General features: G+C 45.8%; 1 protein-coding gene across 1 annotated transcript in view; it reads right to left on the bottom strand.

Annotated features, from left to right (window-relative positions):
* Nucleotides 1–359: 359 nt before the first annotated feature.
* Gfpt2 (glutamine--fructose-6-phosphate transaminase 2) overlaps nucleotides 360–26,243 on the bottom strand; it is a 47,001-nt gene continuing 21,117 nt past the window's right edge. Inside the window, exons 7-19 of the mRNA XM_006987101.3 lie at nucleotides 24,114–24,175; nucleotides 18,858–18,937; nucleotides 18,243–18,360; nucleotides 15,964–16,127; nucleotides 15,500–15,595; nucleotides 15,318–15,415; nucleotides 14,892–15,012; nucleotides 12,587–12,744; nucleotides 12,258–12,372; nucleotides 10,179–10,306; nucleotides 6,597–6,764; nucleotides 3,755–3,916; nucleotides 360–1,260 (exon numbers count right to left, since the gene is read on the bottom strand). Coding sequence (XP_006987163.1) covers nucleotides 1,216–1,260; nucleotides 3,755–3,916; nucleotides 6,597–6,764; nucleotides 10,179–10,306; nucleotides 12,258–12,372; nucleotides 12,587–12,744; nucleotides 14,892–15,012; nucleotides 15,318–15,415; nucleotides 15,500–15,595; nucleotides 15,964–16,127; nucleotides 18,243–18,360; nucleotides 18,858–18,937; nucleotides 24,114–24,175 — 1,515 coding nt within the window. The 3' untranslated portion in view covers nucleotides 360–1,215. The remainder of the gene's footprint in view (nucleotides 1,261–3,754; nucleotides 3,917–6,596; nucleotides 6,765–10,178; nucleotides 10,307–12,257; nucleotides 12,373–12,586; nucleotides 12,745–14,891; nucleotides 15,013–15,317; nucleotides 15,416–15,499; nucleotides 15,596–15,963; nucleotides 16,128–18,242; nucleotides 18,361–18,857; nucleotides 18,938–24,113; nucleotides 24,176–26,243) is intronic.

The following is a 26,243-nucleotide window of genomic DNA, read 5'->3' as shown; positions in this document are numbered from 1 at the left end:
ATGAAGCCCTCATGAATGCCACCAGTGCTCTTCAAAAGAAGCCCTGGGACGCTCTCTTGCCCCTTCTACAGAGAGAAGAAACAGAGAGGTATTCTAGTAGGAAGCAAGAAGCAGACTCTCCCACATAGCAAGACGGCTAGTGCCTCGATCTTGGATTTCCCAGCCTCCAGAGCAATGAAAAAAAAAAAAATCCCACCGAGGATTAAATTTCAACACATGAATGAACCACTGGGGGAACACATTCAACTCATCTCCAAATTGTACCACTAATAATGGGAATGTTCCCACCACACACTGCTCAGACCCTCAGACGTAAGGAAAATGAGGTTAACCAAATCCAAACAAACAAGGCAGAAAGAAAAAGTTGCACTGTCTTTATTGTTGTAAAATTGCATAGTACATTGATTGTGCACGCTTTTAAATAGAGCAGGGCAGCCCCCTCCAAACCACGTTCTCGCATGGGGCATTTCAGGCTGGTTCACTATGAATAGGGAGCAGGGACCAAAGTGCTGCCTGGGCTTAAAAAAGATCCACGATCTGATTAAGTAGAAGTCAGAGAGCTGAGGGATTTGAGCCCATCTGAGGATATTAGAAGAAGTGGAGACTTCAATTGAGCTCAGAGGAGGCATCGGAAGTGGGTAGAGGGGACTCACTGATGTCAGGGGACAGGAGTCAGGAGCATCTTATGGAGGGAAGGAAAGGAAAAAGGAGACAAAGGGCTCATGCCTTGTGCCCAAAACTGAGATGAATGACACTCGCCAGGAGGGAGCCCAGAGACAGCACACTGGGTATCCCAGATGCACGGTCTGGGCGTTTCCACGGCTACCGAAAGCCACATACTAGAAAAATAACTTAAAAGCTATACAGTCATCATTATAAATATTTCATCTTTTTAAAACTAGCTAGTGTTGGTTAAAAAAAGGTTCACAGTTACTCTGAAGAGAGCGGTATCTCTATTGCACAGTAGTGGAAAGTCTGCTCCGATCCCCATGTGTAAACAATTCCTTCTCCTCAGTGACTTCAGGACACAGAGAAACAGCATTTGCTGTAAGCAAAGCACTTGGGTACAAGGCACGTCAAAGCTGTCAGGCTCTACTGGGAGCACGGGGGACCCGTGGAAGGCCCCGCTTCTTTTCCCTGGTGGCACCTGTGCAGTCGGGTCAGCTCTTGAATCAGACTGCGGGTGGTGATGGTCTTGTCATGGAAGTCCTGTTCTCATTCCACAGTGACAGACTTGGCCAGGTTCCTGGGAAAGTCAACCTACAAAGAAAGATGGGAAGGCAAAGGATAAAGCTCAGTTGACAGAGTCCTTGCTTAGCTTAGTATGCACAGAACTATCCCCAGCACCTCATAAAAACAGGCATGCAACCACACAAACTTGGAAGGCAGGAGGATCAGAAGTTCAAGACCAGCCTCTACCACATAGCAATTTATTTAGTATCTCACAGGTGCCAGTAACATGCTGCTGTTTCTTCCCAATCACCTCTAACCAATCTACCTGAGCACCTCCATTTTGAAAGTGGATTCCTTTTTGCAAGAGGCTTCCTATAACGCTACAGATTTCCTTCACTCAATAGACATTTGTTATGACTTGACATGTGTCCTGTTGTGTCCTTCATATCTTTCACATCAGGTAGCTTGGTGGGTGCTGTTAAAGAGTCACTTTTCAGTCACAGGCATGGTGGTGCTCTCTTGTAATCTCAGCACTCAGGAGCTGAGGCAGACAGAATAGAGCACAGGCAAGCCAGGTCTGTACAAGTCCAAGGCCAGCTTGGGCTACATAGTCAAAGCCCATCGAAATGAACAAACAGGGGCTGGAGGGATAGTCCAATGGGTAACAGTCACACTGGTCTTGCAGAGGGCCCAAGTTCTGTTCCTAGCATCTCTGTCAGGAGGCTCACAACTGCCTGTAACTCCAGCTCCAAGAGATCTGAGACCCTTTGCACAAAGATAGAGTGCACAGCATATGTAAGACTTGGTTTGACCACCAGCACTGGAAAAATTAATGAAAAAAAATTCACATTTTTGGGAAGGACACATACATTTCTCAAGACTTGTTGAGTTGGGTAAAGACTGAGAAGGAAATATGACTGAGGATAAGTAATAAAGTGAGCTTCCACTTGGTCTGTAAAAAGGTATTTTATTTATATGCTAAGAAAAGATGAAAAAAATACAACCAAAAGTTATCAAGTGTCAATTAAATGACATACATTTAAGTGTCTGGGATAATGTTCTTTGAATTGTTATAATTTATAAGCTTCTCAAAATAAAACTGTAGCCTGGCAGCAGTCATGCACGCCTTTAAGCCCAGCACTCAAGAGGCAGAGGCAGGAGAACTTCTGTGACTTCGAGGCCAGCCTGGGCTACAGAACTAGTTCCAGATAGCCAGGGCTACACAGGGAAGACTTGTCTCAAAAAAAGACCTTGTCTCAAAACAAACAAAGAAACAAAGAAAAAAAAAATCAAAACCAAACCAAACCTGTAACACAGCATCCATTTTGTTTTACACAGTGTATTGTGTTCTTATACATTTGCTGGTGATATCATAAACTGATTCTTTTCTGGGGCACAATTTCGATGTCAGTAGTCTCAAAATGTCATTTTCTCCACAATGATAAATCTTAAATGTGGGACAAAGATGTGCATACAAACATGTTCACTGCAGTGTTATTCATAAAATGAAAAATTGGAAACAGCAGACTAGTTAAGTAATTGTTCCGAAAATCATGCTATGAGCTTATAATGGCAGCCACAGAGACGTCTCAGTGGTTGAGAGTGCTTTGCTCTACCAGAGGATCTGAGTTAGTGTTCCACATCAGTGGCTCACAACCACCTGTATGTTAGTTCCATGGGGATCTGATGCTCTCTTTGGGTTCCTGAGGGCACTGCATTCCTGTGACATATAGTTACATGGACACACATACAGACGCATAAATAAAAAAATTTAAAATGAAGATTTTGATGGAATACTGTACAACAATTAAAGGTACGGAACAAGTTCATAAAGATGAAAAATCAATATCAATAATACAAGGAAGAAACAGAATTTTAATTTTGGTACAACATTAAAGTTTTGTGTTTTTTTTTTTTCTTTTTGTATTTGAGTCTCTCTATGTAGCACAGGCTGCCCCAAATTTGTAATTTCCCTGCCTTAGCCTCTTGAGTGTTGGCCTTCCAAGTACGCTACATCAGTCCTGGCTTGAAAAATGTTTGTTTTTTTTTTTTTAAATTTGCACGTATAGGAGAAAGAATTGAATGAAATATTGACTGCATTGATCAACACTGCCTCTGGATGATGGTTGATTTTCTGCAGTTCCTGAGGAATCTAAACAACCTTAAAATGAAAGTTACTTTTAAGTGACATTATTTCTCCAATGAGAATTTAATCCAAATAAGCGTTTAGAAAACACAAAGAGGCCGGGCGGTGGTGGCGCACGCCTTTAATCCCAGCACTCGGGAGGCAGAGGCAGGCGGATCTCTGTGAGTTTGAGGCCAGCCTGGGCTACCAAGTGAGATCCAGGAAAGGCGCAAAGCTACACAAGAGAAACCCTGTCTCGGAAAACCAAAAAAAAAAAAAAAAAAGAAAGAAAACACAAAGAGGCAACTTTGCATTACATACTGTATCTATGCATTAAAATGGTTCCCTATGCCCCATAAATATGTTCAAATGTCAATAAAAATAAAAATGCATTGATATAAAACAGATGCAGCTTCCTGTTTCTCTGGGCTGCGCTCATGCAAAGTTTAGACTTACATCGTAGCCTCGGAGGACAGCCAGGTGGAAGGACAGAAGCTGCAGCGGGATGACACTCAGGATGCCCTGGAGACAGTCGACCGTGTGGGGCAGTTCGATGGTTTTATACGCGAACTTGGAACTCTCGGTGTCATCCTTGGAACACAGTATGATTGGACGACCCTAAAGCAGAGAGACGGGCCCATAAAATACTGCGCCTCTGAGAGAAGCAAAACCCTCTCTTGCACCCAGCAGAGTTTCTGGAATTTTCTGGAGTCAGCATTACTGTTAGCGATAATATTAATTGCTTTGACTTTGCTAGAATTACCGGTGAGGTCGTGTGCACGCCATGTGTAAAGGACAGTGTACGGTGCTTCTTGGTGTGTTTCTTCCCCTTCCTGGGCCAGGCGGCTGCACTGTGCACCATCATTGAGCATTCATTTGTTGACTGGCTTCCAAGTGCTTTGTCCTGACCCACTCCTAACGCTAATGGGGCTCAAAATCCAGTGATGGAAATAAAATCATGAACAAAGATGAATTTTGGATAAATGCCACAGCGGCAATAAAGTGAGAGACATTAATAAGTTTTGTATGTGTTAACATTGACAGCCTCCAAGCATATCTGTGAGGGGTTATCTAGATTATGCCAGCTGAAGTGGAGAACACATCCTGAAAATGGGTGGCACCATTTCCTAGGCTATGGCCCTGGACTGAATAGAAAGGAGAAAGCAGACAGAGGGCCAGAAAATGCAGGTTGACGACCTGCTTGCTCAAACCCTGCTACCATGACAGACCCTTGAGCCATGAGCTCCAATAACTTCTTAAATTGCTTTTATCAAGGTATTTTAATCACAGCAACCAAGAAGTAACCAAGATGGTTTGGGAGGACGAAGCCAGGCAAGCTAGAGCTATATAACAAGTTCAAGCCAGCTTTGGCTACATAGAAAAAGCTATGTAGCTCTTTGCATTGGACTATGAAGCTATTTTCATTAAAACCCTTCCCTACTCCTACCCCAAAAATGATAGGAAGAGCCAATGCAAAGGCTCAGAGGGAAGAATGAGCTTGGCATGTGTGGGAATCAGGACAAGACCTGGAACTCAGTGGGATGTGGAAAGGGGCCGTGCGATACAGAGTGGGAGAGGGGTCTCTGTGAGAGGGTTTTCAGTAGAAAATACACAGTTGTGTTTTTATACTAGTATACTTTTTTTTTTTTCCAAGACAGGGTTTATCTGTGTATCCTTAGCTGTCCTAGGACTCACTTTGTAGACCAGGTTGGCTTTGAACTCACAGAGATCCGCCTGCCTCTGCCTCACGAGGGCTGGGATTAAAGGCATGCGCCACCCCTACCTGGCTTAGTTTACTAGTTTTGTTTGTTTTTTTTTTTTTTTCTTTTGGTTTTTCGAGACAGGGTTTCTCTGTGTAGCTTTGCGACTTTTCCTGGAACTCACTTGGTAGTCCAGGCTGGCCTCGAACTCACAGAGATCCACCTGGCTCTGCCTCCCGAGTGCTGAGATTAAAGGCGTGCGCCACCACCGCCCGGCTACTTTACTAGTTTTATACTAACTTTATATACTAGTTTTTATTCTAACCACTGTGCTGAGATACATGAGGCTGTGCAGGCTCATGCATCTTACCGGATTTCACCTACCTGTAACTTCATGGACCCGAGTGCTCTCTGTCCTCCTATCTCCCTGAGGCCAGTGAATAACACATGTGGCGAGGGAGCCAATCTACCTTTGGACTTTGAGCTTCTAAGAAGTGCCACGGTTCACAGTGGACCCCTTGCACTATGCCTGAGTTTATCAAGATAACTCATGGTAGACCATAAGTAGTTTCAGGATGGGGACTGACCACGCTGGAAAGATAAACCATGACTAGAGAGTTGAAGCTTGGAATCTCCAAACACAGAAGTAGGGCAAGTTCAATCACATGGTCCATGATTTAGTCATCCATGTCTGCTTAATGAAACCACAAGAAAAGTCTTGAAGTCAGAAGGTCAAGGGGCTGCTCTTGTGACACCCACCAATGTAGCCAGGCAAGCTAGATCTATATAGCAAATTCAAGACGACAGAAGCTACCCATCTGGGACCTTCTCAGTATGGCTTCTTCCTCTGGGGCAGGCCCTAATTTGATTCTTCATAATAATATTTTAATTATAAATATTGCCCTTTCCTAAGTTCTATGCGTTGTGCCAGAGAATTACCAAAATGTGAGGGGTTTGGGGAGCCCCCAAATTTGAAGCCAGTCTGGGGTTCGAGTGCCCATTAGTTCCTCGTGTGTGGGTTCAGATGGGAGGATAGTCTTATGAAGGACTGTGCACTTACCCTGTGATGTCTGACTTAACTCTGCAAAGTTAGCATCAGAATTGCATCACAGCAACCCTGGGAGGGAACTCCAGTCCTAGGATGATGCCCTGGCCCTGGAAGCGCCTCCTCTGTCCCCAGCCCTAGGATCCAAGGCAGCTCAGTGACAGTCTGGTCATTGGCCCTCACTAAGGAGCTGGAGGATATGACCTCAGGCTCCTTGGTTTCTTGCCAGATTTGTGTGGTATTCAAAAGGGAGCCCAGTGAGCCAGTGAGATGACTTAGTGGATACATGCTTCTACCAGCAAGCCTGAAGACCTGAGGTCCAGACCCAGAACACACATGAGGCAGAAGGAGAGAACTAACTTCTACAAGTTGTCCTCCGATTTCCACTCATCTGCCATGGCACAGACAGGCCCCTCCTCCACACGAAAAGATAAACGTAGACCAAAGCGACAGGGCAGAGTGTGGTCACACCCGCAGACAGGCGTCGGTGAGATGGGTTACGTGTGGTGCGGAACAGGAAAGCAGGGACCTCGGTTTGTAGGAGAGCCCTCACCTGGCGGGCGGTGACCTGCTGCAGGGCGTTCTGGCATTTGGCAAAGCAAGGGTCCTTCATGATGACCATGATGACGGGCATCTGCTTGTCGACGAGGGCCAGGGGCCCGTGCTTCAGCTCTCCAGCCAGGATCCCTTCCGAGTGCATGTAGGTTATCTCTTTAATTTTCTACCAAGACACAAGTCGGGATCACCGTTACACTGGGAAGGCGGGGGCTGTGGCAGAGAAGACAGAGGGATGCTGGGAGAGGGGGCTACTCCAGGGTAAGAGCTAAAGGTCTCAAGGCAGATGGGGCATAGACAGGCCAACAGCAGCCACGGATGCTCTGGGCCAGGAGAGAGGAGGGTTGCTGCCCCGAGCTCGGACAAGGTTGCCCGGGCAGCAACCTGGCAGCGCCCAGGCACAACAGTGACACCTCTCTTAGCGCCGTGCAGTCATGCACTCAGACAGAAAGTTAGCCTCAGTCCAGTTTGCCTTCACCCCCACCCCCATGGCAAGCCACGTGGCCTCCCCAGCAACCACAGATAATGGTGGCATTGTATTCCGCTTAGATATGCTCTTATTCAATTAGACGGCTAACGATTCTCCCAATTTTAGATCCTTAATCACATCTAAACAATTGCGTAGATTGACCTAGCTAGTAAATTCCCATACCCCAGGCTGTTATGAGAATGTTTTTTCCCTTTGTTCAAGTAGATCCATGTCCATTCATTTCCTGTGAAGTTTTCATTATTACACCAATGAGAATGTTAAAGAATATATTTCTCCACATGTCTAGAACTAGTTATTTGGGTCAGGCAAACCCTGTGAGGAACGAGGCTCCTCCTTGGAGACTACAGACAGCTGGCGTGCTGGCCTCCAAGTGACCACACAGAGGCCATTGACTTGGACCAACAGCAGCCTAAACACCCCTTTCTTTCCTCAAAGACCAACTCGGAGACACAGCTGAATGTGCATCTTTCATCAGCAATGCTTTGCCACCGCAACTGACCCCCGCAGCCAGAGAGCAGAACTATCAGGGGACTTAAAGTGCACCCCACCCAGACTTTGCCTCTTCTGTGCCCCTGAATGCCCAGCACTCTGTTCCTTATGGGAGCTGGACTCTCAGAAGCGACGCGAGTGCACGGTGCAGGGATTGACCAATGTTGGAAAAGGCCCCAGTAGTGATCTTTACAGTCAACTTGGTGGGATTTAAAATTCCATAAAAACCAACTTCTGGGCACGGTGTGAGCACATTTTTAGACTGGCTTCACAGAGGTGGGGAGACCCACCCTAAGCATGGGTAAAATGGTCCATAGGCTGGGGTCCTGGACAGAATAAAAAGAAACGAAGCTGGACACCAGCATCTGTCTCTCTGTTCCTTGTGGACACAGTGTGAAAAGCTACCATATGCCTTCCCCATCAGGACGGACTATATCCCCAAACTGAGAGCCAAAGCATACCCTTCCTTCCTTCCAAAAAAGTTGCTTTTATTGGGCATTTTGTCTCAGCAAGGAGGAAAGCAACAGACACATATGTTTGGTCTCTGTCCCTTTTATTTTTTTAGCATGTAGTCCCTGAAATCCTTACAGTGATCAAAGTGACAGGTGTCTTTCCTTGCTAATAATAGCAACAGGACAGGTCTCTACTATCTAGAACAAGGCTGGTGTAGAGGGTTGGAATTTCCAACTTTATAGCAGCTCATCCTTGCAGAGCGAACGTGGGCTGAAGGCTAAGTCCATCATCAGTGGCCATTGACTAAATCGATTAAACCTATATGTAAGGAAGCCTCCATAAAAACACAAAAGGATGTCTGGGAGAGCTTCTAGATCACTGAATAAATGGTTCCTGGAGAGAGGCATGATCAGAGACGACAGTGAAATGCCACATCCCTTCCCGGACACCTTGATCTGTGTATCTATCCCTGCATCTCAGGTTCATCAGTATCCTTGGTTGGAGCCTTTACAATGAACCAGTAACATGAGGAAAGAATTAATCTACATGAAATGCATATATTGGAGGTTGACACTCAGGGGGTCAATTCACTCCCAGCTACAACCATCTGTAATAGTCCCTAACTGCCTTTTGTGAGCCACCCATCTACTAACTGGTTATGACAAGGAGGGGAGCCAATACACTTGGTACTCCTGTCCTGGTTCACAGGGATGTCTCACCTGGAACACAGAATCCCTTTAACCGTGTATGGCATTCTGATCTATAGAAAGCAAACTAATAGTGAGAAATTTGGAAGCCCAGGAGTCAGCTTTGCCAGCCTTCAGTAGCCCTACACGTCCAACAGCTTGTCTCAGCCCTACTAGCTTTCTCTCCCATTAGTAATTCATTGTCACAGGACAAAGTCATCGGTTTTTTTGTTTTTTGTTTTTTTTAAATTCAGGCTCATTGCTGTGGGAATGCAAGTTCTGCCCCCTTGGGAAGTTTGAGGGTCAACATCTCAAGGAATATAGAGATCTTGCAATTTCCAACTTCCAAAATCCTTCCCCCATAGGTTACTTGTGGTAGTTGACCTGAATTTGATTTACCTCCTGTATGCAATCTGTGTGTACAGAGGTGTGTGTGTGTGTGTGTGTGTGTGTGTGTGTGTGTGTGTGTGTGTGCATGTGCATGTATACCTTGATGTCATTCCTCAAGAGCCACCCACTTTGGTGTTTGAGACATGATCTTTCACTGGAACATGGTGTTCCCCACTTACTTAAATGAGAGTGGCTAACGAGGGAGCCCCAGATGTTGTTTTTTTTTATTACTCTTTTGGGGGGCCTGCCACCCAGCTCTCAAATCACACACAGAGGTTTATTCTTACTTATAAATGCCTGGCCTTTGCTTGGCTTGTTGTTAGCCACCTTTCCTTAACTTTAAATTATCTCATCTACCTTTTGCCTCTGGGCTTTTCCCTTTTCTTCTGTAGATCTTACTCTGTGGCTTGCTGTGTGGCTGGCCCCTGGAGTCCTCCTCCTTCTCTGGATACTTCTTCTTCTCCTCCCAGATTTCTTCTATATATTCTCTCTGCCTGCCAGCCCCACTTCTCTCTCCCTCTCCTTCTCTCTCTCCCTCCCCCCCTCTCTCTCCTGCATTGCTAATGGCTGTTCAGCTCTTTATTGGACCAGTCAGGTGTTTTAGACAGGCAAAGTAACACAGCTTCACAGAGTTAAACAAATACAACATAAACAAAAGTAACACACCTTAAAATAATATTCTACAACACCCAGAGATCCTCCTGTCTCTGCCTCCCCAGTGCTGGGATTACAAGCACATACCAGCTTTTTTTCACATATGGATTCTCACCGGACAGGTACTTGTAGGAGTTTCACCCAATGCCCTTTCCCTTTCTCTCTGGGGACTGAGAACTGCCTGGGGACTGATACCTACTTCACTCACACTCATTTCTGTGACTCCAAGGTAAGAGTCAATGCTCAAGGCAGGCTCATGAGGGTGCCTAGTGGGTTTGCAAACCCTTCCCTTCCAACACTATGCCCTGCCCTCCTTCCCATTGGCTTCCTGCGGCATCTCCTAAGCCTGCCTCCATGTTGCCCTAGGAAGCTGTACAATCAGCTATTAGAGGAGGAGGCTGGCCAGAGAGGAACTCACCAAGGCTCCTTCCAGGCATGTGGCATAGTTGTACCCCCGTCCCATCACCAGGAGTGACCTTTGTGTGTAGAGCTCCAGGGCCAGGTCATGGATCTTCTCATCCAGCAATAATACTTCTTTGATCAGCTCTAAGCAATGCAAAGAGATCAGGGAAAGAGTCAGTCATTCTGACATCCAAACATTCACAAGGAAAATCATTGGCTATAACAAGGTTTAGACACTTCCATTGCTTAGGACACACTGCTTCCTTGAGTTATGTAGAAGGGCTTTAAACTCTGTTTAAACTCAATTCTGTGATAACTTAGGATACTGGCCAGGACCTTATCGGGCTGGAAGTTCCTGTTTGCATGAGTATGCTTGTGAACATCTATAAGGTAGGCTATGAGCTCTCATTTCCAGCTCCATGTTACAGGAAGTAAACCAAGAGCCCAAGAGATTAAATCATGCCCTGGGAAAACACAGGACTGAAATTCCCAATTAACCCCTCAGTTCCTTGCCCTGGGCTGGGTCCCAAGGCGAAGCCAGTGTAAGGCAGACCTGTTATGATCAAACTTCCTGGTGCTGGAACTCTGTTTGTTATACTCTTACAAATTATTGTATTCCTCAAGAGCCTTTGAACTTGTGAGTTATAACTCTCAATACTTACTGGATTTGAAGATAACACTAATTACTTGGGTAAGGTGGTATACACCTTTAATAAAAAAACAAATAACAACAACAACAACAAAAAGAAAGAAAAGAACACTAGTTAAAAACTTTTAAACTATCGGGGCAGTGGTGGTGCACATCTTTGATCCTAGCACTTGGGAGGCAGAGGCAGGTGAATCTCTGTGAGTTCAAGGCCAGCCTGGTTTATAGAGCAAGTTCCAGGACAGCCAGGGATACACAGAGAAACCTTGCTTTGAAAACCAAACAAACAAAACAACAACAACAAAAATTTTAAAAATGCTGCTTCACTCATTGGAAAATAGTAACAGCAATAAGCCTATAATGATAGATTTTTGAAAAAAAATGAGTGAGAAGAATGGTATTGTTGGACATCTTTTAAAAATTTTTTTTTATTACATGTGGAGGTCGGAAACAACTTGCAGAAGTCAGTTTTTACACCATGTGGATTTGGGGGATCAAACTGGGGGTCAGACTTGGCAGCAGGAGCTTCATCTACTGAGTGACCTTTGCAGCCCAAAACCTCTGTGCGGTTTTTAGGGTCTGACTTTTTGATAAGAGTTGGCACCACATCCGCTTCTGCATCTGAACTACTGTGATTTTTATCTTTGTTACTGGAGTGCAGGTATTTCACCAGGCCTTACAAAGACTTGTATTTGGAAAAGGGAAAGGTTCAAAATGTCTGCAAATCATTGGAAGTGTTTCTCATTGGAAGTGTTTTTCGATTCTGTATCAGACAAGAAGCAGGTTTCTTGAAATGGGGAGTTGCAAGTAGTTTCTATTTTTTTACACTTGGCCTCCTTTGCTCTTAAATGGCTTTTTCACACAAGTTGACGATAGCACACAAAGGCCCAGAGCTAGGCAAACCTAAAAATGGACACATTTAGTTACAAACTTTATATTACAAATCACCTTGTTAAAAACCTCCAACTTCTTAATAAAACAAAACAAAACAAAAAACAAACAAACAAAAAACGAAAACTTCAAATCTGGGAATTGGCTAAGCGGAGAGAAATTTTCCAAATTCTAAATGATGATTGAAAAATTGACCTTTATTGTTGGCAACAAGTACTGTTGTTTGTTTCACTTGAAGGGCAAGGCTAACTTCCTTCATTTTAAGGTAAACATCCGCCACTGAGCGGGCAGATCTTGCTACTTAGCAGCTGAGGCAGTCCAGAGAGGAGGGCGGAGGTCCTGGAACTCTGCTGACCACTGAGGCTTTAATTTTTGGCCTAAGCAGGATTTGCTGGGCGTTTGGGGGGTGGGGGTGGAGGTGTAAGAGTTATCATTGAGTAGAAAGATCTAGAAGGAGAGAGTCATTAACAGCATCCTTTACATGAGAATAAAGGATGAGAGCGACCCAAAGGAGCTCAGTGAATTTGGAAATACAGAAAACCATGTTCTGGGACTTACCGGGCAAAGATCTGAGGCCCCGGATGATCTCTTGCCTCCTGTTTTGTAGAGAAATTCGGTCTTCAGACATCATCAAACCAAACATCACCAGAGAGATGAACTGGCTGGTGTAAGCCTGAGGACAAAGGAGGGGGCCCGTGAAGACTTTAGACAGCCGCCCCAAAGGTGTTTAAGGAGATGGGAGAGGTACACCACAACATGGACAAAGATGGGGGAGAGATGTAATGACAAGACCAAGAGATGGGAGCCAGCTGCAACTGCAAGGACACTCGTCTCTCCAGCCGATGCCACAACCCAGGTTCTCCCCGGAGAACACAAGCAGTTCGTACCTTGGTGCTGGCCACCCCGACCTCCGGCCCTGCGTTGATGTGCACGCCACAGTCGGTCTCCCGGGAGATGGAGCTGCCCACAGTGTTGGTGATGCCCACAGTCAGCGCCCCGCGGTCCTTACAGTATCGAAGCGCCAGGAGCGTGTCTGCAGTCTCACCTGCAACACGGGGATGCTGTCAGTGAGCATGCAGGTGCTAGGCCAGCTAGAACCCTCTCCTCCCCTCCTCCCTGCCTCCTCATTCACCCCTACCCTTCCTGCTTCGAAATCCAAAGCCTGACCAACCTTGGAAAAGAAAACAAGGGTTCAGAATCTTTCCTGTTTCTTAGATTGAAGATCTCATTACTATTTTTGTAGCAAGTGTGTTCTTGTCCCCTGTTTCTTTGAATCCTGATGTCAGCTCCATGGGGGCCTCAGCCCTCATTTCCCTTCAGAATGAGGAGTGCAGAAAATGCAACTCATTATCTCCATCCAGGCCTTGCCGCTGGCTTGGAATGCCCTTCTGGGACTCTAGGCTGCCTGGGTCGGATTGCTGAGGTATAAATATTGAAAACCAAGACTGCCCACATGGTGCTTCTCAAATAGAACATGTTTGAAGGACACATTTCTTGAAACTTCCCAGTGTGGACTCAAATAGTTTTTCTAATTAGGCCACATCAACAGCATAAGCCGCCACCAACTCCCTATTTGCCAGTTTTAAAGAAACTCAAAGCAATACGAGGCCAACCATAAAATCAAGCCCAGTGAATTCCCAACCCTCTGACTGTTCCATCCACATGGTCACTGCTCTTGACTGTGTTCAACTTAGTTCCTGGCCTATCCCCAAAATTGGTGTCACCAGGTTCCAGATGGTGTAATCCCCTTTTCCTTTTTCTCTGTTGACTTCCGGGTTCACTGCACAGGACTCGAAGTCCGCAGCAGCAGCAGCAGCAGGAAGAAAAGGCAAAGGATGGCACTGTCTGCATTAGCCTCAATCTCGGATTTTGGTAGCTCGCTGCTTGCTAAATCTCCTTTACAAACCGGATACTTCCGTACATAGACCTGTGGACTGCCACTGTACTGATGTCATGTGAAATCTACCTGTTTTTCTACCTATTCATGAGCTACATCTCGGCTCTGATGGGAAGAATGACCCAAAGGCAGTCAGTCAGTCGGTGGGGTGGTGGCATGTCTGTGTTAGTTTTTCTCAGCTTGAAAATGGAAATGGTATTAAAAATTGAAAAGGGAAGCAATATTAAAACCCCCCCTATGATATTAGAAGAGTATGTTCAGTTTTCAATTATGATAATGATATTATGGGTTTATGCTTTATCATCATTTTGCTTGGTCTCACATTCTGAATTATCTATGCAGAGAGATGTCACATGATGTTCAGGATTGGAATCAGCTTCCAGATGATCCAAAGGAGGAGACAGGTGAATGGCACACATGGATGACCCTAAGTTGGCTTGGATGGTAATTTCTAAGATTGGATAAGTTGTTATATGAATATTCCTGCTTTAATAAAGGTTTGGAATTCACCAAAATTGAAATATTTCAAAACCCCTCCTTAAATCTCTAAGGGTGACCCCAATGATATGGCTCAGCTGGAGCACACCTTTACCTGGTGTGAGGATGACACCCAGGTAAGGCTCACTCAAGCTAAGGGAAAACGCCCCCCACTTTAACAACAACCGTTGTCTCTCCATGCCTCCCCCTGCTGGACAGTGTGGACACTGCACATAGCAGGCCTCCAGAGCTTGGACACAGAGCCCACCAAGGACTGAATTCAAGGATGGGACTCTCCACACAGTAGAATTGAGATTTTTTTCTCCTTTAAATTATGCCCAGGAAACATTTAGGAGAATGTTGGGGAGTGTTCTTGGAAGTACCAGAAGGCTTAGAATGGCAGGGGAAGCCAGCTTCTCCTAAGTCTGGCAAGGAGCTCCATGGATGCAGATCTCATGGGTCATTACCCATGCTGGGGAGGGCTGTTATCCCCTGATGCAGCTGCCTTTGAGTAACCTGTGCTCCTGTAAGTAAGCTCAATAACCTCACTGGCTCACTAAGCCAGCCTTGGGTGGGATCATTTCTTTAGTCTGTCTTTGGTGACCTATGTGGGATGAAAACTCACACAGATCATACAGTGTTGCTAGCACCGGATGCCTTTAAGGGTTTAAATGACCCAGTGCGTGAGATCATGTGTGATAGATACACTGCAGATGCACGGAGGCTGCACTGGAAGAAGAGGGAGGGTGATGATGTATAGAGGAGAGAGCTCGGAGATGAGCCAGTGAAAACCTGGCCATGCTGCCTGTCTCCCTTACCTGATTGGCTTATGAAGAAGCAAACGTCATCCCTGAACACAGGTGTGTTCCTGTCCAGGAAATCACTGGCAAGTTCAACCATCACAGGGAGCTCGGTCAGTTCCTCTAAAACTTGCCGTGTCTGAAGCCAAACAGAATAGACACTGAAGTCAGTAATGGGCCTCACAGGGACACAGGGCACTGGGCTTCTAAGGACAGTTTATGACATGGTGTCTTGCTGTCCCAGTGGTATGGGAGTATTGGCCACTCCCAGGCTATCTTGCTAGAAGAATGGGCTCAGTCACTTCTCAAGCTGGCTCATGGGAATGAGTACAGGGACTTGATCAAATTGAGAGGCCAGTGCATGACAGCACCATGACCAGCATCTTGGTCTTGCCCGCTGTTAACTTCCCTTAACTACCTTAAGGTCTGGTGTTTGGCACTTACAGCCACAGCGGCGTGGTAGCTGGTTCCACAGCCAATCACGATGAGCCTTCGGCATCTTCGAATCTCCTTCAAATGGTCCTTCAAGCCACCCAGGAGCACTGCAGGACACCAGGCAGGGTATTAATGTTGACTCTACATATGACTGCTTTCAATGGAGCAGGACATGGACAGGGGCTTCTCACCTGTGTTGGTCTCAAAATTCACCCGACCTCTCATGGTATTAAAAACGGATTCTGGCTGCTCGAAGATCTCCTTCTGCATAAATGCACTGAAGTTACCTGGCCAGGGAAACATCACCAAGGTAAGTGACTTTAATTTAGATACATATTTATTGCTTAACTGGGAGCCAGGAAAACCCTAGCAAAAGGCTCAGCTGCTGTTGCTTTTTAATTTTCTGCCAAGATGTCACTTAGGCCACAGGGCTAGTATCACCCATAAAGCCCCCCAATTTTGAAGAGTGCCTGCAGATGTTTTCCTGTCTGAGGCTATGGAAACAAATCATATGAAAGTGGGTCAGATACAGTGACCATCCAGCTTACACCTTAGACCCTGCAGCTTTGGGGGTGCAGGGGCCCCTCTATCCTCTGACTCCCAAGAGCACCTGCTCTTTAAGGCAACTGCACAGGGACTCTGGGAGGACACCTGCCTTTCATTATTTGCTGCAGTTCCATCTGCAAGGTCTGGATGGCTCGGGAGGGGTCATCACTGGCTGAGCGCTTGACTCGGTGAATGGAGAGTTTCCCATCAGCCACTGCGGCGATGTCATCATCTTCCAAGAAGATGACGCGGTTGGTGTGTTCTATGATGGCACTGGAAGGGAAGAAAAAGGCACCAAAGTTCATGTTACACCCTTGACAGTCACCAGGCAGCAGCCACTTGCCATTTCTCAAGCATGGGGTCCTTGTCATTTTAGGCATAACAGTGGCATCACAGTAGGAAGGGTCACAGGGGAGCCCTCCCATTCTCCATACCTCTCTCCTCCAACAACTATTCTGAAACCTAACCTTAATCTTAACCCAGTAGAGAACGTATAGAAATACACCATTTCTGCAGCAAACATTTTTACATATACCTCTTAAATCTTAAGGACTAAATTTTAACCTATTATAGGAACAACAATCTCTTTCAAGCTTAACAATTCGTCTTCAAATCATCAAGTAGCTAATGTGTTCAAATTCCTCCCCCAGGCAATCTCATGGATGTCTTTTTATAATTGGTTTCTTCAAATAAGATACAAAAGCCGTGTCACCTTTGGAGGGGCTGGGAAAGCATACACTATTCTGATTATAAAGTGAAAGAAATAAATACTTGCTTTAAGCATTTTAAAATTAATATTCATTTTTCATGTGCCCGTGTGCCCGTGTGCCCGTGTGTGTGTGTGTGTGTGTGTGTGTGTGTGTGTGTGTGTGTGTGTGTGTGTAGGTCAGAAGGTAACTTACAAGAGTCACATCTCCCTTTCCATCATGTGGGTCTGAGGCCCATCTTGGCTGCCAGGGCCTACACCCACGAACCATCCTGCCCACTCAGCACTTGCTTTTTAGAACCATATAGTTTAGGAAGACAAGTTTCTCTTTCTACAGTAGAATCTAGCTAATAAAGAACAAATGATAGAGTAATCAGTTTATGGATTCCTAATTATGAATCGCTCCAACCAAGGATCTTGAATGGCTGTTGAAACCAAGAGGCGAAAGCTGAATCTTCAGTCAATGAATGAGGCTGATAGGACTCGAACCTCTGATTAAGTGCAAAAAGAAAAATGATGGAATGGCATGTGCCTTCTGAGGGAAGGACACACTACCACCCCTGCTAAAATTCAAAGCTGAGTCAGATCTAACGTCTGGACACTTGCTGTGGATGTGTGTCCGAGAAGGCTTGTCATGATTGTTGATTGATGGAGGAGGCTCATCCCACTGTGGGCAGCACCATTCCCTGGGCAGGTAGTCTGGGCAGTGTAAGAAAGCCAGCTAGGCGTGAATCAGCAAGTGAGCCAGCAAGTAGCATTCCTCCGTGGCTTATACTTCAAGTTCCTGCCTGAGTTCCTGCCCTGACTTCCTTTGTGGATGGATGGTGACCAGAAAGGAGAAGATGGAAAAAACTTTCTCTTCCCCTAAGTTGCTTTTGGTCATCATTTGTCACAGCCACAGCATGGAGCTAGAACGCTAGACGAGGCTGGGAGGGTTTGTTAAAGTGGGCTGTTTCCATGGCAGTGCATAGTCTGGTTCTTTGTTGCTTTTGTTTTGTTCAACAAATGTTTGCTAAGAGTCGATAATACTTAGTCCTACGAGAAGCTTCTAGAAGGAATAAGGTAGGCTCGGTCCCTGCCGGCAGCTTAGCGATGACTGCGGCGAGGTAAGATTTCCACATATTTATTCTCTGGGAAGCTGTCAGTGTTAGTCCTCACAGCTTGTCAGTTGGCTTTAAAAGTGAGTGTATCATTATTTTGCCTGTGAACACTATTTCATCTTCCTCCAGGCCTCCGTGCCTTTTCTAATCTTAGAAACACCTCTCCCATCACCGACTATAAGGTAAGAGAGCTCGGTGATTTTGAGCACTTCTACGAAATAAAAACTCCAGCAGGTTATAATGCCCAGACACCACTTACAGGTACCCAAATCTCTTTCGAATAGTCCCTCACTCCCCTTCTCTTTTTTTCTTCCCCTACCCCAACTTTTCTTTCTCTGTGGCTGTATATTTCTAAAATGTATGTACTTGTGCTGGTGAGCTGGCCCAGTGGGTAAAGGTGCTTGCCACCAAGTCTGACAACCTGAATTCAATCCCCGGGACCCAAAGAGCAGGAGGAGAGAATCAACTCCTAGAAGCTGTCCTCTGACCGACATGCATGCTCGGAGTGCATGCACATGCGGTGTTCAGTCAGTTATTCTTTGGGTATACAATCCCAAGAAAACAATGAAAATGTTTAGCTACCTTGCATCCGAAGCAAAGAAGAACTCCACAGCTTTATCACCCACGGCGTGCAGGCAGGTGGAACTGTCCAGTCGCTTCATCCTGGTCTTGCAGATATTCTTCACATTCTCAATATTGCCTAGTAAACAAAAGAATGGGCTGCGAATCTCAGCAGGCTGCTTTATTTGCATAACACGTGGCAGAGAACCCATTTTCCTCTTTTGAATATTGTGTGGGAGAAATCTGCAATTTTTAGCTGTGGCTGTGCCAGCCAAATCACGTAAAAGCTCCCCAAATAGCCCAGTAGCGCTGAAAGAGCATTTACATGGCTACCGTGGGAGAGCAAGGCAAACGAAAACAAACCAAAGAAACTCAAATCAGGGCACAGTTACCATTCCCCCCCCCCCCCCCCAGCTGCCTGCTTCTCCCTCTATTTCTGTGCAGGTCTCAAAATATTCACGATGAAGTGCTTTTTTAAAAGATGGAGCCGAGTCCCCATTGCATGAACATCTTTGAAACCCAGAGTCACCCAGCAGCTGGGCCCAAGACAGTGTTTGGGGGCTGCCTCCAAACAGAGCTGGCTGCAGGGGGGGTAGCTACCCTGAGGCTGTCTGTTGATGTCCTCAAGAAACTCACATGTCCGGTATAAGACGGGGATCTGCTCTGTGGAGAGTTTGTATTTGCTTCGTACCCCGATGAGCAGTGGGCTGCCTCTCCTGCAGGAAGAAGAAGGTATCAAGTGACCCATCACCTTTAAGACGACAGGCCAGATGTCTTCCTGGCCTCTCGGTACACCCTCCTTTCCCTGGAGCAAAGACTGTGTTTAGGTCACACAGAAGGGACATCTTGACCATGAGATGCTGCCCTCCAGGTTTGGAGCAGGGACCAATAGACTGGCATGGAGATGTCAGCTCACTCACATCATCACCCAGGTATCTGACCAGTTAGCCTGGTAACACACTCTCCCCACTTTTGAGATGTTGAGCTCCTGGGTCTTGATATCCCCATAAGCAGCTAACCCACATGTCTACGTCTCAGGGGCTGAACATTTACCATGAGAGAAAGGCCTGGTGTAAGCAGAATATGGAGAAGTTATATGCAAATAATGCACTATGCTATTTTATACAAGGGACCTGAGCATCTAAGGGTTTTGGTATCTGGACAGGGTTTAGTGCCAGAACTTCCAGAGATACCGAGGGAAGACTGTGCTCTACTCTGTGGGCTGCAAAAGGCAGTTTCAAGGGCAGTTTTACCTTGACTTAAATGATACCCCTCTAAGGGAAAGTTAGAATCTTTGACCTGTACTAAAGTGGATTTCATCACAAAGGTCTTCCAGGAATGACAGAAGTTGACGAGGGTGAGAGTCTCGAACTCAGGCTCCTTCCTTGGTGCCCATCTCTGTCACAGCACCAGGTTCTCTGATTATCTTGGGATAGAATCTTCAGTGAAACACTTCACGGTATTTCTTTTCTGCTTACTATTGCTTTGGTAAGATTGTTGGAGGCATTAAGTCATGATTTTTTTTTTTTTTTTTTTGGCAGGGGCGGGTTCTTCGAGACAGGCTTTCTCTGTGTAACAGCCCAGGCTGTCCTGGAACTTATTTTGTAGACCAGGCTGGCCTGGAACTCACAAATATCCACCTGCCTCTGCTTGCCAAGTGCTGGGATTAAAGGCATGCACCACCACTGCCCAATTTTAGGTCATGATCTTAATGGCATCTTGCCTTCAAAATGCAGTTCTTTGCTTTATCTTATAGATTACAGCACTCACATGAGACAAACAGATCGCTTTCATAACTCACACAGTTCAGATCTCTGCATCCTAGAACCCAGGCAGGCAACATTCCAGGACAGCAGTTCCTCACTGCCCTCTGTCCATCCATGCAGACTGTGGGAGATAGTTCAGCTGGCCAAGTGGCTACCATGAAGGCATGAAGACCAAGGCAGGATCTCCAAAAAGCTACTTAAAAGCTGAACACAGTGGTGGGTGGTGTGCAGGTCTATAACCCCTGCAGGTAGGAAAGGGAGGCAGAACACTGAGACAATAGATGTATGGTTCCTTGGAATTCATTGGCCAGCCAGCCTACAGCTAGATGAGTGGGTGAGCTCCAGGTTCAATGATACCTTTTCTCAGAAAATAAGGTAAAAGGGCTGGAGAGATGACTCAGTGGTTAACAGCACATACTGATCTTGCATAGGACCTGAGTTTAGTTCCTAACACCCCCATGGTGGCTCACAACTATCCATAAGTCCAGATCTGATGCTCTCTTCTGACCTCTGTGGGCAGCAGGCACACAAGTGGGGCACATACATACATACAAGCAAAACACTCATTATACATGTAAAAGAGAATACCTGATGTGGACCTCTGGCCTCCACACACAGCTGCACCCTCAGACACACATGCATACACTGGCATGTACACACACACACACACACACACACACACACACACACACACACACACACACAAGACCTCCAGTGTAAGCCTGAAACTGCAGATAGTGAATACAATCTGCACCCAAGGTCTTCATATGCATTCATACCTATGATGGGTTAATTTAGGTGCAATAAAAGACTAACAACAACAACAAAATAAAAAAAATTATAACACTGCACCATAACAAAAATTATTTTAAACTTACAAATTATCTGTTTTTGGACCTTGTTTGACCAATAACTGAAACCTTAGACAGTCACACTTTACATTGAAACGGGGTGGGAAGGGGGTTTCTGTAGCTAGTGTGGACTGCTCCTCCAACATGTTAACTGGCTGATAAGAAAACACTGAACACATTTTGTTAGGACCATCTCAAGCATTTGACTTCAATGTAGTGGGCTAATAATTTGTCTTAAACAATTTCTAACATAGATTGATGTGCTTACAAACCACCTGCTTATTAATAGTTTGGATCCCGCCCACACATGGGCATTTGGGGTGTCCACCTGACTCAGACAGGTCTCTGTTATTTCTTTAGCAATGACAGTCCTGCTTCTCAGGAGCACTAACTTACTTAGACCCCCTCTTCTGATTTCTTGAAACAGGGGACAAAGTTCAAAAAGATTGAGAAAAAGGTGCTTTGAGTGTCCTGACAATTTTGTATAATACTTTGTTTTGTCTAAAACTAATCAGAGAGACCTTGTTCTAGGTCCAGTGAGGAGCTAGCTCAAATTGCACCCAAATAATGACAGATTTTAAGCATTAATAATAGTGCTTAAGGCTATCTGGGTTTCTGGGTAAATGGCTCCCTGGATCTTATTGTTCAGACTGAGCTCTCCTTTAAGATACAGAAGCCTCCTGAGACATCCCAAGGGCTGGCCTGGATGTTCCAGCCATTCGTCACAGGCAATTTAGAAAAATCAAGCTTTATTGCTTCCTCACACCACATTCATTTTAAACAGTAATATCACGTTATGAGATTTTAAAGGGAGCTTCTAGATTTGATAAGGACCAACTGGTATTTTATAATTCTATTCTATGATTTGATGAAATTACATTTCGAATGACAAATTAGTCCCAGTCCTGGGGAAAAAAGTAAGATTATGATAAATTCATCTGATTTTCTGGGTAGATATTGTGATAGTCTTCAAGGGACAGTCTCACCCAAGTCTGCTCAGGTCTCCCAGAGCCACATATATATTCTAAATGGCTCCTTTGTGCCTTTAGAATAAAACCAGCAGCCCACAGGACACCAAGGCCCCTTAGAGCTGGGTTTCTCCCAGAGCCTCCACTCACTAATAGCCTGTGAAGTTCATGGAGCAATGTCTATAACCACCGGATTCACTACTGTCCGCAAGCCCAGCCCACAGCAGGTATCAGTAAACATACATGGACACCGGAAGTCCTACCTCGGGCCGCCTCTACCCTGCCCTCACACACCCAAACTGGGAGGCTGGAGAGCCACACTTTCTGCTTATCCTTCCCTGTCTTGGTCTTGCTGCTGGGGAAGCAGTTACTACTCCCCGACTTTCCTGGGTTGACATCTGCCGCACTCTCAGGCCCCTGGTACGGTGGCCTCCCCAGCCCCCACCCAGAGCAGCTCCACTCTCTGCCCTTCTCTGTCTTCCGGAGCAAGCATCCTGGGAACATGTCCCAAAGTCTCCAGAAACCTGCTCATACTAAGAGTTCAACACACTGGATGTCTAGGTGAGTGGATAGTCAATCCGTCTGAATATAAAATAAAGGATGACATTTAATCTACTTCTATGAATCTAATCAGCGATGAGTCACCTTTGAGATGGGGGCTCCGATAGAGGAATGTGTGGCCTGACCAAGACTTCTTAGATGAACCCTATTATGCCCCTACCAAGTAGGTGACAAGGCATGAGCTTTGGGCTTTTAAGGACTTTTTTTTTTAAATTGCGTTTATTAGTTTATTGTGTGCATGTGGAGGGCACGAGGGGGGAGGTGCATGTGTGCCACGGTGTCAGTGGAGGTCAGAGAACACCTAGCAGATGGTTCTGTCCTCCCACCGTGTGGGGTTCAGGGGTTGAATTTGGCAGTCTCCGCAGCAAAGGCCGTCACCTGCTGATCTATCTTGGCGGCCCATTAAAGAACTAGATGCAGGGTTCGCCTTGGTCCGTTTCATATTCCCAATTGTGCATGCTTTGCCTAAGAAGGCTCCCTACATTAATTAGGATCTAAGCCCCCATAAAACTTGAGTCTAAGCCCTCATACACTTTTATTATTTTCTACTGGGGGGGGGGCAGTGTGTGTGTGTGTGTGTGTGTGTGTGTGTGTGTGTGTGTGTGTGTGTACCTGTGCACATGTGCAACAAGTCAGCCTTGACTGTCATCCCTCTTCGGTCATCTGCCTTGGCTTTATTTTTCCCCCCTGAGACAGAGCCTCTCACTGAACCTGAGCACTCACCAGTTGGGTTCGGCTAGCTGTGAGCTCCAGGGATCCACCTGCCTCTGCCTCGAGAAGGCCAGGATGGCAAGCGTGTACCACCACACCCAGTTTTTCACGTGTGTGCTGGGGACCAAACTCAAGTCCTCACGCTTAAACAGCCAGCACTCGACCGACAGCTGTCTCCTCACCCCCAATACTTTTGTTATTATTACATTTTTACAACGAAATTAATTCGTTATCGGGGAGGGGATGATGGTATAGCATGCATGCACGGAGAGGTCTGTGGAGCCAGCTCCGTTCTTCTGCCTTTACGTGGATCCCAGGGAGGAAACTCAGGTTGTGAGGCTCGCACAGTACCCAACATTTGTTTGTTTGTTTGTTTGTTTATGTATTAGTTTTTGGAGACACAGTTTCTCTGTGTAGTTTTAGAGCCTGTCCTGGTCTTGCTCTGTAGACCAGGCTGGCCTTGAACTCACAGAGATCCACCTGGCTCTGACTCCCGAAGGCTGGCCTTGAACTCACAGAGATCTGCCTGCCTCTGCCTCCCGAATGCTGGGATTAAAGGTGTGTGCCACCACTGCTTGGCCATTTATTTTTTAATATTAATTTGTTGTCAACTTCTAACAGTCTAGAGATTTCACATAAAAAAATCCAACTTTATGTTTTCTCTTTTATTTGTGGGTTTTCTTTTCTTTTTATTTCTTTTTTTTTCCCCCTCTTTTGAGACAAGGTTCCTGGCTGTCCTGGAACTCACTCTGTAGACCAGGCTGGACTCGAACGCAGAGATCCACCTGCCTCTGCCCCCTGAGTGCTGCAATTAAAGATGTGCGCCGCCACCACTTGGCCTATGTTTCCCTTTTAAAAACAGGAGCTTGCACCACTGGCCACGGTGGTGCAGTGCCCGGGCCACAGCTGATGTCTTTTAGACCCAACAAGCACTGGGCAGTTTGCTGGAGACCATGAACTCTCTGGTGTCCCACGCCAAAGGATTTGATCTTATTTATGTGTTTGTTCCTGGAAGCACCCACACGCTTGCCTTACCTTGTGGCAACAGCTTCTCCCGGGTAGTGGATGCTCTTGAACACCAATGCAAAGGCACCTTCCTGAAAACACAGCAAAAAGGGTGAAGGGTTGTGGAGTAGCGGTTGCTCTGACTAGCCCCGCCACTGCAGACCACTGGCCTAGGCAGGCACCCCCAGCTCCTCTCCATGGCAGATACGGGCTGCATAGGGATCTGAGTGCAGAGGCAGCTTATGGAGGATGCAGTCAGAACGGAAGCCAAATCGATGGCCTCGTGCTCAGGTGTGGAAGTTCACCCTCACGAGGAACTCCTGAGAGATGCCCAGGGTGGAGAGGTGCAGCCCAAGCCACAGAGAGTAAGGACCAGGGCTAGAGAAACCCAGCACTGAGCCTGTACAGGGAGCAGCTGGGAAGGTCCAAGAGGTTGATCAACATGGCTCAACACTGGGTCAAACCTGGGATCCAGTTCTGGTTTTATCCCCTCCCTTAATTAGGCAGTTGCTTCAGCCACCTTCATGCCTCAGTTTCCTTCTCTGTGGCCTAGAGGACAGCATACAGTCTATCTGTATGTTTTTGAGGTTCAAGGCTAATGTACAGTAAGTGTTTAGAATGTGTGCCTGGCCTTTAGAGAATCCGGAGAACTGGTGGTGTTAATTCTCTTACTTTCATTGCTACGGCTATGACTGTTATTTGCTGTTTGCACAAAGCTAGAACTAGACTCTAGTTTTCCTAATTCAGGACTACAAATTCTAAGATTTACTTATTTGGTTAATGTGTGTGCCTATTTGCCAACATGACTTTATGTGCATTATGTGTGTGCAGTGCCCACAGAGGCCATAAGAGGGCGACAGATCCTCTGGAAATGGAGTTACAGAAGATTGTGAGCCACCCAACATGGGTGCTGGAAACTGAACCTGGGTCCTCTACAAGATCAGTAAGTACTGTTAACCAGTGAGCCTTCTTCTCCAGCTTATCATATGTCTTTTTTACTTAAATTCTTCATGAAAAATTATCCCCTGAACTTGACCATCCCAATTTGCCATGGCCCCAGAAGATTTCAGTTATGTACAACAAATTATGAATCTGAATTTCTATGTGAAGTTCTTAATCTTTGAAATTCTGGGTGGACTTCAGGCTCTATGCAGCCAGGGTGGTACATCCAATTTGTGGACGAAGCCACAAAAACATTGAGTTCTGGGGTTAATGACCTAGGCTCTCAATGGGTTTTCAAACTGCCCAGGAAGAAGGGCTTCATGCAGATATTGAGTGTCACAACATCACATGGTCCCAGCTTGGTTTATGCTAACAGTGAAAGACAGAACAGAAATACATTTCCTACTCTCCATCAAAAAGAGTTCTATGTTTCTTCAGGTAAGAAAGATAAAACAGTCTAAAAGTGCCGTGATGGGGAAGGCATTTCTAAATCCCAAAATCAGAGTACAGGTGATGTAGTTGAGTAGCAGAGTGCTTGCCTAGCACTTGCCAGGCCCTGGGTTCAATCCTCAGGATGGCAACAAAACAAAACAAAACAAAAACAGCAAAGAACGAAACACTGTTACAATACCCAATCTGTTTGCCTACTTTATTTACAACTGACCCTCCTTGTCTTTGGATGCAGATTTGAGTGTGACTCGGTGATGGAGAGCTTGTTGAGTGTGTGTGAGGCTCTGGATTTGATTTCCAGCATCAGAAAGAAAAGGAAAAAAAAAAATGTTCTGAAAACATGTTCAGTTGTTACTGGGTGAACTGCACAGCCAGCCTATGATGGAGTACCCCGAGTGGGCATGCCCAGACTTGTCCCTGCCACTATTCCCTAGAGTTTCCAATGTAGTGAAACCATCATCTACATGGTTCCACTGTATTAGGTATTATATCTAATATATTAATCTAGAGATAATTTAAAACACACAGGGCGATGTGCATAGGTTATATACAAATACGGCATCAGTTTATATGAAACTTGATGGGGGTATCTAATTAGGATCTTGGAACCAATTCATACTAGTACCAAGGAATGACATGATAGAAGATGTCGTGATTTAGAAATAGGTCCTCTAAATTACGGACCCCCAAAAGAGATGGCACAGATCAAGGGTTTTGGCAGTGATCCACTCTGAAAACTTTTGCTTTAGGCTGACAGATCTAAAACCA

This window comes from Peromyscus maniculatus, chromosome 8 (genome assembly GCF_049852395.1).
Source record: "Peromyscus maniculatus bairdii isolate BWxNUB_F1_BW_parent chromosome 8, HU_Pman_BW_mat_3.1, whole genome shotgun sequence".
In the NCBI taxonomy this organism is placed as follows: domain Eukaryota; kingdom Metazoa; phylum Chordata; class Mammalia; order Rodentia; family Cricetidae; genus Peromyscus; species Peromyscus maniculatus.
Note: the sequence above shows the minus strand (reverse complement) of the source record. Positions and strands in the feature narration are given on the sequence as shown.